Here is a 14,954-nt window from a genome sequence, read left to right on the forward strand (position 1 = left end):
GGAGCACTTCAAAGCTTTTTCGCGCCAATTGTGTCGCCTCGCCCAGCCCACGTCTTTTGTTTGGCTTTTATGCATGAAATTTTTCAGCTTGAAAAATTGGAAAGTTACTTCATAGCGCGCAGTGATACCGACTTCAAAATCTTTGGTCTGTGGTTGGGGAAACGCTGAGGTTTGTTCCCCTTACAACTGCTATGATGTTTTAAACCCGACTATCTTGCCAGAACACCCCGGTCATGCGGTTAAGCTTTACACAACCGAGCAGTAGGCTATGCAGCATTGCGACATCACCATGGCAGCAGCTCTTGTCCGAGCCCATTAGCACGGTGGGAGTACGAAAGGTAAAAGCGCAGCTGAATGCCACACTAGCTGACTGGCCACGTTATCATCAGCGAGCGTACGACAGTGATAAAGTGAGAACGATTTTCCTTTCACTCTCTTTTATCCCCGCAACCAGCGAGCGCCGTTAATGGCAATGCCGCGATAGCGGAGCATGGCCGCTGCAGCTTCGGAACTTTTGACCGAGACTGTACCTACCAGGCATCTCAACACTGGCATGATGAGCTCTGCCAGCGGTGTTGCACGCATTGCACCACGATGGTGCAGAAGATGACACCAATGAGAAACTGTCAAATCAGTGAGGTGATAACATTAGCTTGATCACTGGTCAGACCAGAGCATTCACACAACATGAATGCTACACTCAGTTTCACATACAGCAGGCAAAGCTGCAACGGCTGGAAAGACTTCTTTGATCATTCATATCTGTAATCAAAATGTAGTGTCACATGAAAGAAAAATGCTAGGTGTGTTGCCATGTAGTTCGATGTAAAATTATGGATGGGGGAGGAGGGGGGTTGTGAGCTTTAATGTTCTTTATTTTTGAACCAAATTTGATAAAAGTTGGTATGTTTGTTCCATTTCTTCTTCCAATTCTAAAGATAGTTTATTGTTTCATGACAAAAGAAAATTCCTTTTGTTTTTAGAACTGACAAATAACCACCACAGAAAAATAAATGGCACATAGATCAATACACAATGATGCAAGTGCTTTTATGATTGAGTCATTACTGTTTTATAATACAGTGAACTCCAGTATTTTGAGCATGGCCATGCAGTGATCACACAACTTTTACCTTTAAAACTATGTTCTTAGAACCTGCTCCCTGTGGTGTGTGTGCTCTTAACATCTAGCTTCATGCTGCAAAAAGAATCATTCTATCCATTCTATTATATTGCAGTAAAAGAGCATCACAGGGGAAAATTAGTATTTTGAGAAAGTAAAGAAAAATCAACTAGCCTACAGTTTTAAAATTATCATGTTATGGTTGAACTATCAATATACAAGATAAGACACTTGGCAAATCAAGAGAATAGATGCAGAACCCGAAAATGCAATATTGCAGATTATTTTTGAGGCAATATTTAGGCCTAAATACACCTGTCCCCTTTGAAAGGCACTAAAGGCAAATACTAAGTCGATGTGGACTGTTTAAATACCATTTCAGAAATTTTGCAACGCTTCGTTTCAAAAAGCTTAGTTTATTATGAGAAAATTTCATCTGAAGGGTCCGAATACCTTTATTGCAATTCAAATCTCCCGCCAGCCAACCGGGGAGTGGCGACTTTGCATATGCAGTCACCGCCCTTTGCTGCTGACAGCGAGTAGAAAAGCGGTACAGTTGTGCAAAATGCAAACGCGGGGGCCGTGGACAAACCGAGCCAAGACAGAGTAGTGGTGGATTTTCCGCTGCAGCTGCTTTTGGTTAAGTGGCATGGTACGCTCGCGCATCCCGCGACATCACATGGAAGCAGAATTCTGATACTTGCAGCTTGTGAGATTTTCAAGAGCCAGCAAAACCAGCTCAGTACTATGCGATAACAAAGCTACTGAAACGTGAAAGCATGGGTGGCACAGAGTTAGACAAAAAGAAAGCTTTCGACCACCCGCGTCGTTGTCAAGGGTAATGTCAACAAGTTCTTTCTAAAAAAGAAAAGGCTTCAAGGAGGAAGAGACAATAAGGCTCGTACAGGCATTTATCATAAGCCGTGTAACCTTTGGCCTTCCTTTCCAAAAAGTATCAAACTCAGAGGAAACTAAAATAAACGCCCTCATACGCACAGCTTATAAGGCGGCTCTTGGTCTACCGATTTGCACTAGCACGACCCTTTTTAATGCAATGGGTATTAGCAACACATTTGAAGAACTCGTGGCTGCAACACTGATTGCACAACGAGAAAGGCTCAATTCCACGGAGCAAGGTCGAACACTTCTCCGTCGATTAGGGTATCCACTCAGACCGGCACATTGTAACGACCAAACAGAACTCCTCCCACCGAACATACGAGCTCAGATCTCTGTGTCCCCAATCCCTAAAAACATGAGCGAGAAATACCACAGACAACGGCGCCTTGCACGGGCCAGGACACTCGAACGCAGGTTCGGTAGAAATCCGGAGGTTTATTACACGGACGCGTGCAAACAGGATAGCAAAACTTTTACTGCGGTAGCCACAAATGCACAAACTACTATTTCCGCAACAGTCAGAACAGAGTCTGTGGCCACAGCAGAGGCTACTGCGGTGGCTCTGGCTATACGTGACGCTGAAAATAGAGCACGTTCTGCGTTAATACTAACCGCCTCGCAATCGGCATGTCGCCTTTTCATGGCAGGCACCCTGCCCAAACTCACCATCAAAATCCTAGGAAGAAATCTCACGGAACACCACGCTATTACGTGGTGTCCGGCGCACGCCGGAGTGAGGGGTAACGAGAGGGCGGACCGCCTCGCTCGAGAATATAGCATCCGAGCGACAGAACGCACTCTCGTAGAATCTCCGATCACAGCAAAAGATATCTTGGAGGCACAGAGACGAGGAAGGCAACGGTATAGCTTTCCAGACACATCCTTGGACTCAGCGCAAATGCGGGACTGGCGCCGACTACGAACCCGTACATACCCACACCTACTCCTACTACACCACATACACCCCACCCGGTATCCCAACACTTGCCCTTGGTGCGGAGGGCGGCCATCTCTTGACCATATCACATGGTCGTGCCAGAGTCGGCCACAAGAAATCCAATCACCCCTTATGGGGCAAAACTCCAACAGTAGGCAGTGGGAGGTGTGGCTAGCCAGCACGGTGCGGGAGGACCAATTGGCCCTTCTCGACCAAGCCCGGCGTGCCGCGAGCGCCAGTGGGCGCCCTGGACTGAGGGACCCACCCACTGAACCTGAATGTGATTTTTTTTTTAAATAAAAGTTTATACTACTACTACTTTCTAAAAATGAATAAGAACTGGACAAGCAGCATTTTCTTTCCTCTTATAATGCAATAATATGACATTTTCAAAATGAGTGCCTTCGCCATCTCGCAAGTACTTGAATGTTCCAGCAGTCTAATTGTGTCCTGCATTTACCACAATTTCTCAATTACTAAGACTATGTTCACAATGACATTGATGCCTTAGGTGTTCTCCAGCACTAATATATCAATTTAGCTTGACTTAATATTTGCCTTAAGTGTCCCTTTATGCCTCATACTTTAAGTCGCAAAACGTAGCGTAGCTTATGTTGGAGACCTTCACCTTTTTACCACCAAACCAACAGCGTAACATGTTTCCGTGACTAGTGGCCACAGCGCATCACTTGCGCTCGCAATCAAAACATAGCACGCTGCCTACTAGCAGCATAAATATGGATAAATAATGTGTGATTTGACATAAGTTTGCACCCAGGACTAACAGTTGTATGCAATGTTGGTGAAAAATAAACATGTAGAGTGAGACTTCTATGGCTGCACAACTTGCGTAGGTTTCAGTGTTGCCAGCAATATATGCCACAGTTACACCAATGCGACTGAATGCGACAGTAGCGCATCGCATTTTCTAGTGCATCACGGGTAATGTGATGTGCCAGCGTTTACATGTAGTGCATTGCCCCTGGTGTGATGGCGGTAGCACATGGTGTCGCACATCGAAGATGAAGCAGCTCGTCCAGACATTTCAGGCTCCACGGCACAGCTTGGCAACACAGCAGATCCTAAGCAAATTCAATTTCCCATAATTCCTAATGCAATGCAATCGCATTTACATGTACTGTGAAAGTCGGCCTACACGTCTCAATCCACCCCTGTCTGGCACATTAAACAACGCATTTGCCTAGCACATTAGCCCCATTTACATAGATGCGATGTGCTAGTTGTTGCATTCATGTAAATGCTGTAATAGTAACGTGCGTGTGCACAATGTTCATGCCAGCAGCTGAAGGCAGAATGCTGCCTTTAATCTGCCACCGATGTAATTGACTGTAGCGTTGATGGTGCATCCACTTTGTTTTATCATTCTTGCAGTACTCTGCATCCCTGGTGACCCTCCCCTGCGTGCAAGTTTTGCACAGGCAGTCACCAGTACAACTGTGGCGCCGATGGCATTACTGTGCCTCTGGTACCAAATAATTGCCATCACAATAAAATGATGAAAGTGCACAAAGCATATTGATGACCTGTTGATCAGCTCGTATGTCATACCAGCTTATTTTTGTCACATCACTGAGAGGAACCTTTTACTCTATAGCTGACCTTAGTGAACACCAAAAATGATTGCTACTACGAAGTCACAGCGTGGCTCCGCAAAAGTATGTGCCAACTGTTGTAGAATGTTATAGAACAAGAAAGTTGCAGGTTTTGACCACGCCTGAAGAGAAATGTCCCTTTCAGAGCCTACAGGGTACACCATGGCCACGGGTGATAAAAAAACCTGTGCGGCCTCCGAACGGCACGTTTTGTTTCGGTAATGCCGCCAAATCCCGGGTTAGAAGATACACGGAAATAAGCAACATACTTAGAATCCCGCGCCTACAAGTGTCATGTTGGTGTTAGGTCACACACGCCTAGCACCATTATGAAAAGCAGAATCCCATAATTTGCATGTTCTCAAAGTGTAATTTGCCTTTAATGGCTTGCACACAAAACGCAGGATGCACTACGGAAGGTGTTTGGGTGCTTACCTTCTTAAATCCAATGTCAGCAGCGTATTGCCGGAAGCAACGGCGGCAGATGTTCAGACCGTACTTGCGGATGAGCCCATGGTGATTGGCACAGACTCGGCTGCACGAAGAAAGCTGAAATTACTAGCCGACCATATTAACATTCGCAAACCGGGTAACACTGAGCGTACTACAACGCAGTAATGAGGTATGCGTGCTAACAATGACGTTCGCGTCAAGCTCCGGGTAAGATACCAGGTAAAACCATATATTTATATTATCCGTTAAAACAGTCGTCACCACTAAAGCTGAGGTTCTTCAGCCTTGGGCGAGAGCGCGAAGTACGAACCCTTAACACCTCGAATGCCAAGCCCAGGCCGCATGCGCTGGCCAGGAATGTCGAAGATCGAACGCACATCAAATAACTCCGTAATAGTACAATGTTACTCTGAGCTAACTGTTGTCAGGGAACACGTATTCACTGATGCGGCGCGTTGTTATAGCACCGCGGTGGCTTCGTTGCAGATACAGCCCAGGATCACACGTGGAAGTAACAGGCGCTAGGCTTAGTAACTGCCGGCATTTTAGACGTCCAGCAGGTCAAAGAACAAAATGTGCTAGAACCAACGTTTAACGAGAAGTACGTAGTGCATTTATACACTTACCAGTACCGAGAGCCAGGTCCGTACTTTCTGGGATGGGAATACCAGATGTTCTCGTGACCCATAGTCGCACGGCGTTAGCACAAGCACGCTTGCCAGCAAGAAAAAGGATGCAGCTCGCTCAAGATGGGACGCAAAAAGAACAAGCCTACAAGAGAAATGAAGCTACCTCACAGAGCATGCTGCCACTGATGCTACCTCGGTTGTTGCAATAGGGTAGTACGTGGCGTCCTCTACAAATATATTATAAAAATATTAATTTTCTTTAAAAAATTATCTTGTTTTCTGCTAAATGAACTAAAAATGTTAAGTAGATATAACAAAATTTAGTGTTTTTATATAAGTTCTTGTTAGTTGTTTTTCTTGCTAGTGCCAGACTGCAGACAGAATTATCTGCCATGGCAAGCCAGGCCAACGCTAAGTCGATTTCGCTGTCGTTTCTGCGAGCTGTGGTATGTCAGCTGTAGCGATATTGCTGCTGACAGTTGTAAACGATAGCTGTACCTGTACGCGGTGAACGTGTCCCGGTGCCCGCTTTATAAGTGCAGCGATCCGTCAAGCAGCATTATTACCACTCAGCATGGCTTCCTTCGCAGCTCTCATGTCGCAAACCAACAACCAAGGTGCGCCGCTCGCACCGCCTTGAACCTCGTTTGAGTCATTCACCTTGCACTACTGTTTCGTTTTCAGAACACCGTCCTGAGTTGTACGAAGAAGTGCGCCTCCAAAGGACGTCACGGGAGCGCGAGAAGTGAGTAGGGCAGATATGCGGTTCCTTCTTTTCTCCTTTTTTTTTTTTTTTTTGGGTAGGCTTGTAAGACGGGTCTGATCGACCACGTCCTAGCTCTCGCTTGCGGGTTGCATTCTGCGGAACTGTAATTACCTTCGCCGTAGGTGTTGCGCTCACTCTTTGCACAATGTTCGGCTGTCACATAAGGAACGATAAAAACCTGGAAATAAACCAGTTAATATGGCAGAAATTGTGAACTCGTGAGGACAGTTTCTCTACGTTTGAAATCAACTTGGAAGGACATGCGTGTGATAACGGAGTTCGCGCCAAGTTACTGACAACGAACAGCGTACCTCGAAAAACACAGGTATTGTTTGTAATGAGATTTAGGGGTTTTAAAAACGAGAGACAGCGTGACAACGTAGTTGCCGTGCAGTAAACGAGAGTTCTGTTAATTTTAACAGGTATGATAACATGGCCGACTTGTATGCTGTAATCAACACACTGCAGTGCCTAGAGAAGGCCTACATCAAAGACTGTGTTACACCAAAAGAGTAAGTTGGCGTTTGTGTGCATGCGTGCGTGTGTGTGTGTGTGTGTGTGTGTGTGTGTGTGTGTGTGTGTGTGTGTGTGTGTGTGTGTGTGTGCGTGTGTACAGACACTTGCCTGCCAATGCATAATTTGAATGCACAACCAAAAACGTTAACGCAGGTACACTGCCGCTTGTTCAAAACTGCTGGTGCAGTACAAGGCAGCATTCAAGCAAGTGCAAGGACCAGAATTCTCAACAGTTGAAGCCTTTATGGCTGCCTTTCGGGTATGTATTCATGCACCCGGAAATGTGCGACCGCTGTTGCATCGTAGCTCTTAGTGTGGCTATGAGACCTACTCAGGAGGAGTGATCTGCATCATCTTAGTGAGACATGAAGGAGAATAGAAGTGCTAATCAAGCTTGGCAATTGCCAACTCACAATGATTTACACCACAAAGGGCCACAAGATATTGTTTAAGTTATTGGAAACAGAGTAAAATATGGTTCGAAATAGCATTACGAGTTGCTGTAAAGACATATGTACCCACTTTGGGACATTCTCTGTCGCTTAAATTAAGGGCTGCTTTCACATTTGTGTGACATGACATCCAGTACAGTCCCTTGCTGGAGCATCCTGTTTGTTGGCTTAACAAATGAATGCACATCTTAAGTTATATCTGCAAACATGTTTGACTTGGGTCACGATTTTGTAACAATGCCTTTTCTTGATACATAGTGAGGTGAACAAAATTGAGACTTGTTTTTAAAAATATCCACATTTGAATAATTGTAAATGAACCATAGCTATAGGCCACTTCTGGGCCAAAATGAGATGTTTCAGCAAAATTGCTGTACTGGCTCCCTGCGACTTGTCATTGTGGAAGCTTATGCTAAAGAGTTGCAGTATGTCATGAAGTACAATGGACATTACCATTTCTCATTGCTTACTCTATGCTACCTGCACCTTATTTAATCAGCTGTATGAGCCTGGGTTGCGTGCCAGTTAAAGCACCTGAGAGTAAATGTGAGAGCAAGAGCTGGCTTGGTGGCAGGAAACCTTGAGCTCACATGAAATAAAACATCCATCAAACATCAATTTCAATGGCAGTGCAACATGGAATCTCTCTTCAATTTCCTGCACTCTATACTAAGACCAATTGACACTAGCTTTTGAAAGCAAGTCCATGTTTTATGTTATGTGATTGCATGTGTGAACAAGCTTTAAAACCAATAAACTCAAAGCATTTCAGCTTTCAGCAGTTGTGCTGAGTAGCCTGTTTGCATTCTGATGTTTGCGTCAGCAGCACCACTAGTAGGAAGCCAAGTGAAGGTTCTTAGCAATGCTGGGAAACTTGATTCACAGCCAAGTTTAGTCAGGGCTGGTGCACATGGCAGCAATGATGCACCGAATGAGGTTTAGCATTAAAAGGAGGGAAAAATTAATCTGAGAACGACACTGCATTAGCACCATGGATTTATCTCAGTAGTAAGACGGGCCTGGAAGTGGCATGCAAGTATTGCATTTTCATTAGGCACTACCCAACTTATGGCACTGCGTAAATGCCATGGTGGCCGCATTTCAGTGGGGGCGAAATGCAAAAACACCTGTGTCCTGTGCATTGGGGGGCGTTAACGATCTCCTGGTGGTCAAAATTAATCCGGAGTCCCCCACTGTGGTGTGCCTCATAATCAAATTGTGGTTTTGGCATGTAAAACCCTGGCATTCAGTTCATAACACTGCGTGAAGGTTGAGTGTGCATCAAGTTTTGCATGGCCTTGCAAAACTTAATGATGTCATATTTGCGGTGTTCCGCTGTTGTGCTATGACACCAGGGGCTGTGCTCTTTCTGCATTCCAATATCGCTGCTAGACAGACAATGGGACAGGCTGCCCACAAGCTTTGGTGCACAATACGCTGAACTCATTTTACTGAATTTAATTTGGAACATCAAAGGCATGGGTGATCAAGAGCCACCCCTAAAGCATGCATTGGTATTGGCTTGCCAGGGCTTCTATATGAGATGAGTGCTAGAAGCAATGGGTGACAAAATTTCATGCATGTTTTGGACACAACCTACTATAGCAGCTAACTTCCTGGGTGCCAAGAGAGCTTAAGGAAGAACATGTGGCAAAACCACATATTGTCACGTGGTGGTGACGGTAAGGAAAGCAGCCAAACTGGGAAAGACGAAACTAGCGTCTTATTGGGCGAACTTGTGCCCTCAAAAACAGGCTACACTCAAAGAACGGCGACAGCGGCGAACACAGTTGGCGATCATTGAAAATCTGATCTGCGGGTCAAGCGCGTCGGCTTTTATACAGCAGTCGTCGAATGTTCCAGACTAATCGTTGGGACCCGCGTGCCTTCCACAAAGTTCTACGCCATTCGCGTCAAGCAATGAAATCAGATAACACAAGGTTCGGCGACAACAGACAGCGGATAGAAGCATCGATAACTGTCCAGAAACTTCGGATACATGTAGGTGCGTCCCGCGCTGTGGGATAACATTTGTTAGGCAGCGAAACGTGGTCGCCTGATGAAGATAAGTACACGTATCAATATGAAGTGAGTGCGTAATTAGAATATCTATTGTGCCACTATCTTGGGTCTTGCCACCACCTTGTTGGAACATTACAGGCTTCGTGGCCTGTTAAATCTCTAGGTTACACACCTGGGAAGAAAGTTAATACAGGTTGGCTCTGTACTTGTTGATAAACTTTTTCTCTTATTGCTTCCCATTGGTTGGCGTGTGCATAGCTGGACTGCCCTGCTGCCATGGAACGAATTCGTGAGGACAGGCCTATTACCATCAAGGATGACAAAGGCAACACAAGCAAATGCATTGCAGATATTGTGTCGGTAAGAGTGATGTCAAGGCAGTGTCAGAAATAATGCTTCTCTCTGTAGAAATTTCAGGAGTTTATAGCAGCAAACACCAAGCTAAAGCTTTTGTACAGGTTTATGGCATAAAGGGGCCTTCTGTGAGATGTTCTGGAAGGATGACACAAATAAAATGAACAGAGTTGTTGAAAGACCAGCTATTTCATATTGTGTAAAGGTAACAATTAAGGCTTATAGACCAGTTTATGTGTTATTCTGAAAGACAGGCAGTTCTCATACACAGGTCACTTGAGGGGAGGCAATGCAACAAACATGCTGACCTCCACTTTTCTTGTACTGTTTATCTGTACCTCTTGGCATATGGAAACAACATTTAAACATTTCGCATGTTATTTATATTAATACAAAGTAAGACTAAATGCAGCAGTGGTGTGTAGTTATCAGCTTCATTCTTTTACTGATGGCTTAACACAAGAACAGATATGAAAAAAAACATTGTGTGCATATTTCTTGGCTGTATCCTTTCTTATTGTTGTTGCATTGCAAGTACACTTCATTGCCAACTGCTGATATTTTTCTTTCAGCTTTTCATCACAATCATTGATAAGCTACGCCTGGAGATCAAATCTATGGATGAGGTGAGCTGGTGATTTAAACGGACACTGAAGGAAAGTATTAAGTCAAGCTAGATCGACATAGTATTCATCTAGAAGTCTACCATCGTTTTCTGCATGCTAATACAATTTTTTTGCCTAGGAAATTGCCGTCAAATGCTCCGCTGCTGCTTCTCAATTTGAATTGCCCATGCCAAAGCAGAGGACTTGACGTCATCACCGCTATGCCGTTCTTATGTCTTTTGTAGAGTCTATTTAGCTGTATATACGAAGTGAAGCGTACTGCTTGGCAGGTGTAGGTGTTCAGCTTGTGTGAATCACTCTGTGGCTCTGCTTGGGTTCAGGTTACCAGTTACGGTCACTTGAGCCTTTATCTGCCCAGCCAGCAGGGTGGTCGCTTGCCACAGGTTGCTGCCTCAGCTGTTGTAAACAGAGAAAAGCGATGCCGTTTGTGCTCGCAGGTACCAGCTGCTCTCTGTGAATCGCAGGTGCTGACGCCACACATAAGAGGTACCATAGTTTACAACAGATGGCACCACTCCCGATTTTCTATTTTCGTCATTTTCTTGCTTACTAAAGCTCTGTTTTTATTATAAATGAAAAATTTGTTATTACAGAAGCACAATCTTTCAATCTAGCTCGACTTAATATTTGTCTTTAGCATCCCTTTAGTGTTTTTACAAACTTGTCAGTCATCAATTTGTTTCTTTACTCCTTGCAGCTGCAACCAGACCTGAGAGAGTTGAGTGAGACCATGAGTCGACTCAGTCTCATACCAGCCAGCTTTGAAGGGAAAGCCAAGGTAGATGAATGGTAAGCATTATGCTTTGAGATTGAAACTTATATTGACATCTTTCTTGCAAGAAAAAAACATAAACACTGTTGCTATAAGGTTGTAACAGAACTGCTTGTTGGCCTAGTTGGTGCTTGCTAAAAGACATGTCTTTCATCTCAAGTTAAAACACACACAAAGGGAAGGAACGTTGTCTTTATGTGTCTTCGTTTTGTGTGTGTTTTAACTTGCAGCAAAAAACATGTCTTTTATAAGCTTGTAGTTTCATTGAATGATTCTCGGCAGCAGCAGTAGTCATTAAATGAGGAGTTGACTTGTCGATAATGAAAATGTCGTCTGTGCCAGTTGAAGCATGAAATATGTGTGTAAAAGCTTTTCTAAAATAAAGTGATAGTTAAAGCTAAAAGGGTGCTGTTCATAAGCAACAAAATGTACATTTCAGTTACCTTTAATAGTTACACAAGTTAAAATGATTTATTGGGTGCAGCAACAGATGATCTGCACCAGCATACTTCTGGTGCTGACTTTCAAGATGGGGTTGTTTAAACAATCTTAGTAATCAACCCCTTGAGAATTGAAGCACACAAATACCACTGTGGCAGGAACAAGACACCTGTGAATTAAAAAAAAAGGACATGCAGCGTAACATTTGTTAAAATGCTGCTGGTACCACATGTTAAATTTTTCTTGTTCATTCTTAACAAATCCACAAGCATAACTCGGGCCTCAATACATCTCTCGAACTTGTTCACCCACATTCGCATTCGCTCTTGCACACATTTGTGCATAGCTTGCCCTGATGAGACATGTGCAGCACTTCTCTAGGGCATTTTTCTTCTGTAGTGTCTCTCTGACATTGAGTTTGGAAACACAATTTCTAAGCATATACAGTACAGAGAACCTCATTCCTATGTTTTGGAAAAAAAAGGAGAGAGAACGCAAACTAACTGAAAAAACATGCTATCCGAAGTGACTAAAAAATATGACAGACATCTACGTTATGCAAAGTGTTGCGTGAATCGTTGCGCACAGGGCATGAGATAAGACGTACGTCGAGCTGGCGGGGCTTTGGCGGCCCGAGACACGTTTTGCTGTTTTCTTTTTGCGTAATGTTTTAAGACTGCGATGGGAAACCAAAATGAAATAGAGCTGCTGGGTGACGCCAGATGCCGCCGAAGCAAAATGTGGTGATCACATTGTGCCGCCTGCAGCGAGAAACAGCGGTGTGTTTGTGTTGTCACCTACTGAAAGCCTGTAGTACGCTTTTGACAGCACTACGCCCCACGCGCTGTAAAACAGATAGGTGAAGATACTTATCGCAATAGGTTTGGCGGCGATAGCTGTGAATGCGGTATGCGATGACACTGGAGGAGATTTGCTGGTACCGGAATAAGCAACTAGTGGACGCCGGCATTTTCACATAACACGAGCAGGCGAGAATTGCATGGAAGCTGATGCGTTGGCCAGCTACTGTTCTCAATCGCGCGCACCTCGCACATTTTCTTGTTTACATGGGATCTAGCTGCTGGATAATGTACCATAAGATTGCAGTTTGGCGATGTGCTGAATGTTAATGCCAAAAACCATGTTTTCCAAGAACGTGTGAACCGGTAAAAATAAGCGTAACCTTATGGGGTAATTTTTTGTTTTCGATCATGAATGTTGGCACAGGGAAATCATGCATAACAAAGTCTTATCAACGAGTTTGTACTGTATTGTGTATCGCTACATGCAAACTACATAAGTGCCATGGCAGTGGTACTTATTCTTGGTTCTTTAGGTATTTGTAGCATGCATATGCTACAAATACCTAAGACTGTGATACATATTCTTAAATTTTTTTCTAGAAAGCACTTTTATACACAGATCGGGTAGTAGCTGATACACAGGAAAACAGCACCAGGTGACTTAAAGTAGCATTCTGAAATTGCAAGACACATGCACGTGCAAAAGGTCCCTATTCAGAGTCTGCCATTTTTCAGTCAAACTATTTTTGATAGCCGACAATTTTTACTGTAGAGCTTGCCTTCAGTTTCTGTAGGCTAGCCCATGCTTTGTGGATACACAAGCTCCAAGTCATGTCTCTTACCAAGTGCTATTGTTGCTCATTACTGTGATGAACTAGGCTGCAGACCATGTCGTCAATGGCTGCTTCGGATGAGCTGAATGAAAGTCAAGTGCGCCAACTCATCTTTGACTTGGAATCTTCATACAATGCCTTCAACAGGATCCTGCACAATTCTACGTGACTGTCATGCAGCAAGAGAGCAATAAATGTAATCATGCTTTGTTTCATGAACCAAGCTGCTGTTGTCCTCTTTCAGAAAATGTGCGACCTGTTGCAAGTATGATTTAGCATGTGGCCTACGTTCATTTGAGTCTTCTTTGAAAAAAATCAATGTGTTGTTTTTCACGCATCAAAACTGAGTGTTGGAAATATATCTGGAAAAAGAAATGTGCTAAGCACGAGGTCGCAGGTCAAATCCCGGCCATGGCGGCCGCATTTCGATGGGGGCAAAATGCAAAAACACCCATGTACTTAAGTTTAGGTGCACATTAAAGAACCCTAGGTGGTCAAAATTAATCCGGAGTCCCCCACTCCGCAGAAAATTTGGCACAGAAAATTCGATAATTTAATCTTTTTTATAAATTGTGGTATTGCTGCTATGAAGTTTAAAGGGACCCTGAAACACTTTTCTAACTAGTCATAGAATGACATTACTAATAAGTTATTTTTCTTTGTGAATCTCCTGGCACAAAAATTTTTCGAATCCTCAAGCACAATCGAAGTTAGACTTTGTTATCCAACCCATGAGCCGCTTTCTGCTTTCATTTCCACTAGTGCACTGGAAACTATACAGGGGAGACTGCAAGTGGGTAAAAGGGAGCGATGCCCCGCTAGCTTCTTCCAAAGGCAAAAAGCGAGACAACTTGTGGCGGCACACCATGCTCTTCACCTTGGAGGCCACGCTTAGCAGACGCCATAGCAATGCACAAGTGTCGAGCTTAGACTGGCAGTGAAGATGAGTTGCTTTTTTGTCTTTTTGAGATTGCAGACATATAAACTTTCATTTATGTAGCTCAAATGACCAATAATTGTATAACTGAGGATGTTCTCGTTATCACGAAATCAGCCAATAGCTGTTGTGGGTCCAGCTGTTTGCAATGACGCTGCATGGCAATAATGCGAATGAGAGAGCATGCAATCTTTCACTGCTTTTGCAGTAGAATGCACCATTGGAATAATTGGGGCAACTTATGAGACAGCGTGGATTTTATTTCGGGAGTTTTCTAGAACGTCACCAATGTTAAATAAATGTTTCCGTTTCGCCCGAAAGGTGAAGCATCGATTATGATAGCAAATTCAGATACAGCTATACCAAGTAAGGATAGTAGTTTTATAGACTGTATAAACGTGTGAACATTCACTTACTAACTAAATTAACAAGCATGGTGCCATGCGTGCACACCGAAACATGAACACATCTCTCTCAATGACCACGGAAACTCGCTGTCAGAATGCTGCAATGAGGAAGCGCGGCGGCAGCGAGCGAATTTATCTCCGTGTTGCCTCGCTTCAATGCAAAATAAGCGGCGAAAATGCAGTGCACACGATGCTATGAGCCGTCGACGAAGCTAGACTTACTAATCGCAAATCGCTTTCAATATGGGGCCCATGCTGCCGCACCATACACAGCAGCTGCCAGAGTAGAATGCCCGCATCCCAGTGCCTTGTGCGCAACAGAACATGGCGCACTTCCTCCCCGCTTTCATTCCTTGCGCGCGAGAGGTAG

At 44.1% G+C, this 14,954-nt stretch overlaps 1 protein-coding gene across 1 annotated transcript; it reads left to right on the forward strand.

Moving 5' to 3' along the window:
• Positions 1-6,054: 6,054 nt before the first annotated feature.
• Positions 6,055-13,459, forward strand: Vps28 (vacuolar protein sorting 28). The gene is made up of 8 exons (XM_050174718.2): positions 6,055-6,272; positions 6,340-6,400; positions 6,844-6,933; positions 7,091-7,196; positions 9,670-9,771; positions 10,338-10,391; positions 11,089-11,180; positions 13,286-13,459. Exons 1-8 carry the CDS (start codon positions 6,230-6,232, stop codon positions 13,407-13,409), a joined length of 672 nt encoding a protein of 223 aa, XP_050030675.1. The 5' UTR covers positions 6,055-6,229; the 3' UTR covers positions 13,410-13,459.
• The last annotated feature ends 1,495 nt before the right edge of the window (positions 13,460-14,954 follow it).

This window comes from Dermacentor andersoni, chromosome 9, assembly GCF_023375885.2.
Source record: "Dermacentor andersoni chromosome 9, qqDerAnde1_hic_scaffold, whole genome shotgun sequence".
Lineage (NCBI taxonomy): Eukaryota > Metazoa > Arthropoda > Arachnida > Ixodida > Ixodidae > Dermacentor > Dermacentor andersoni.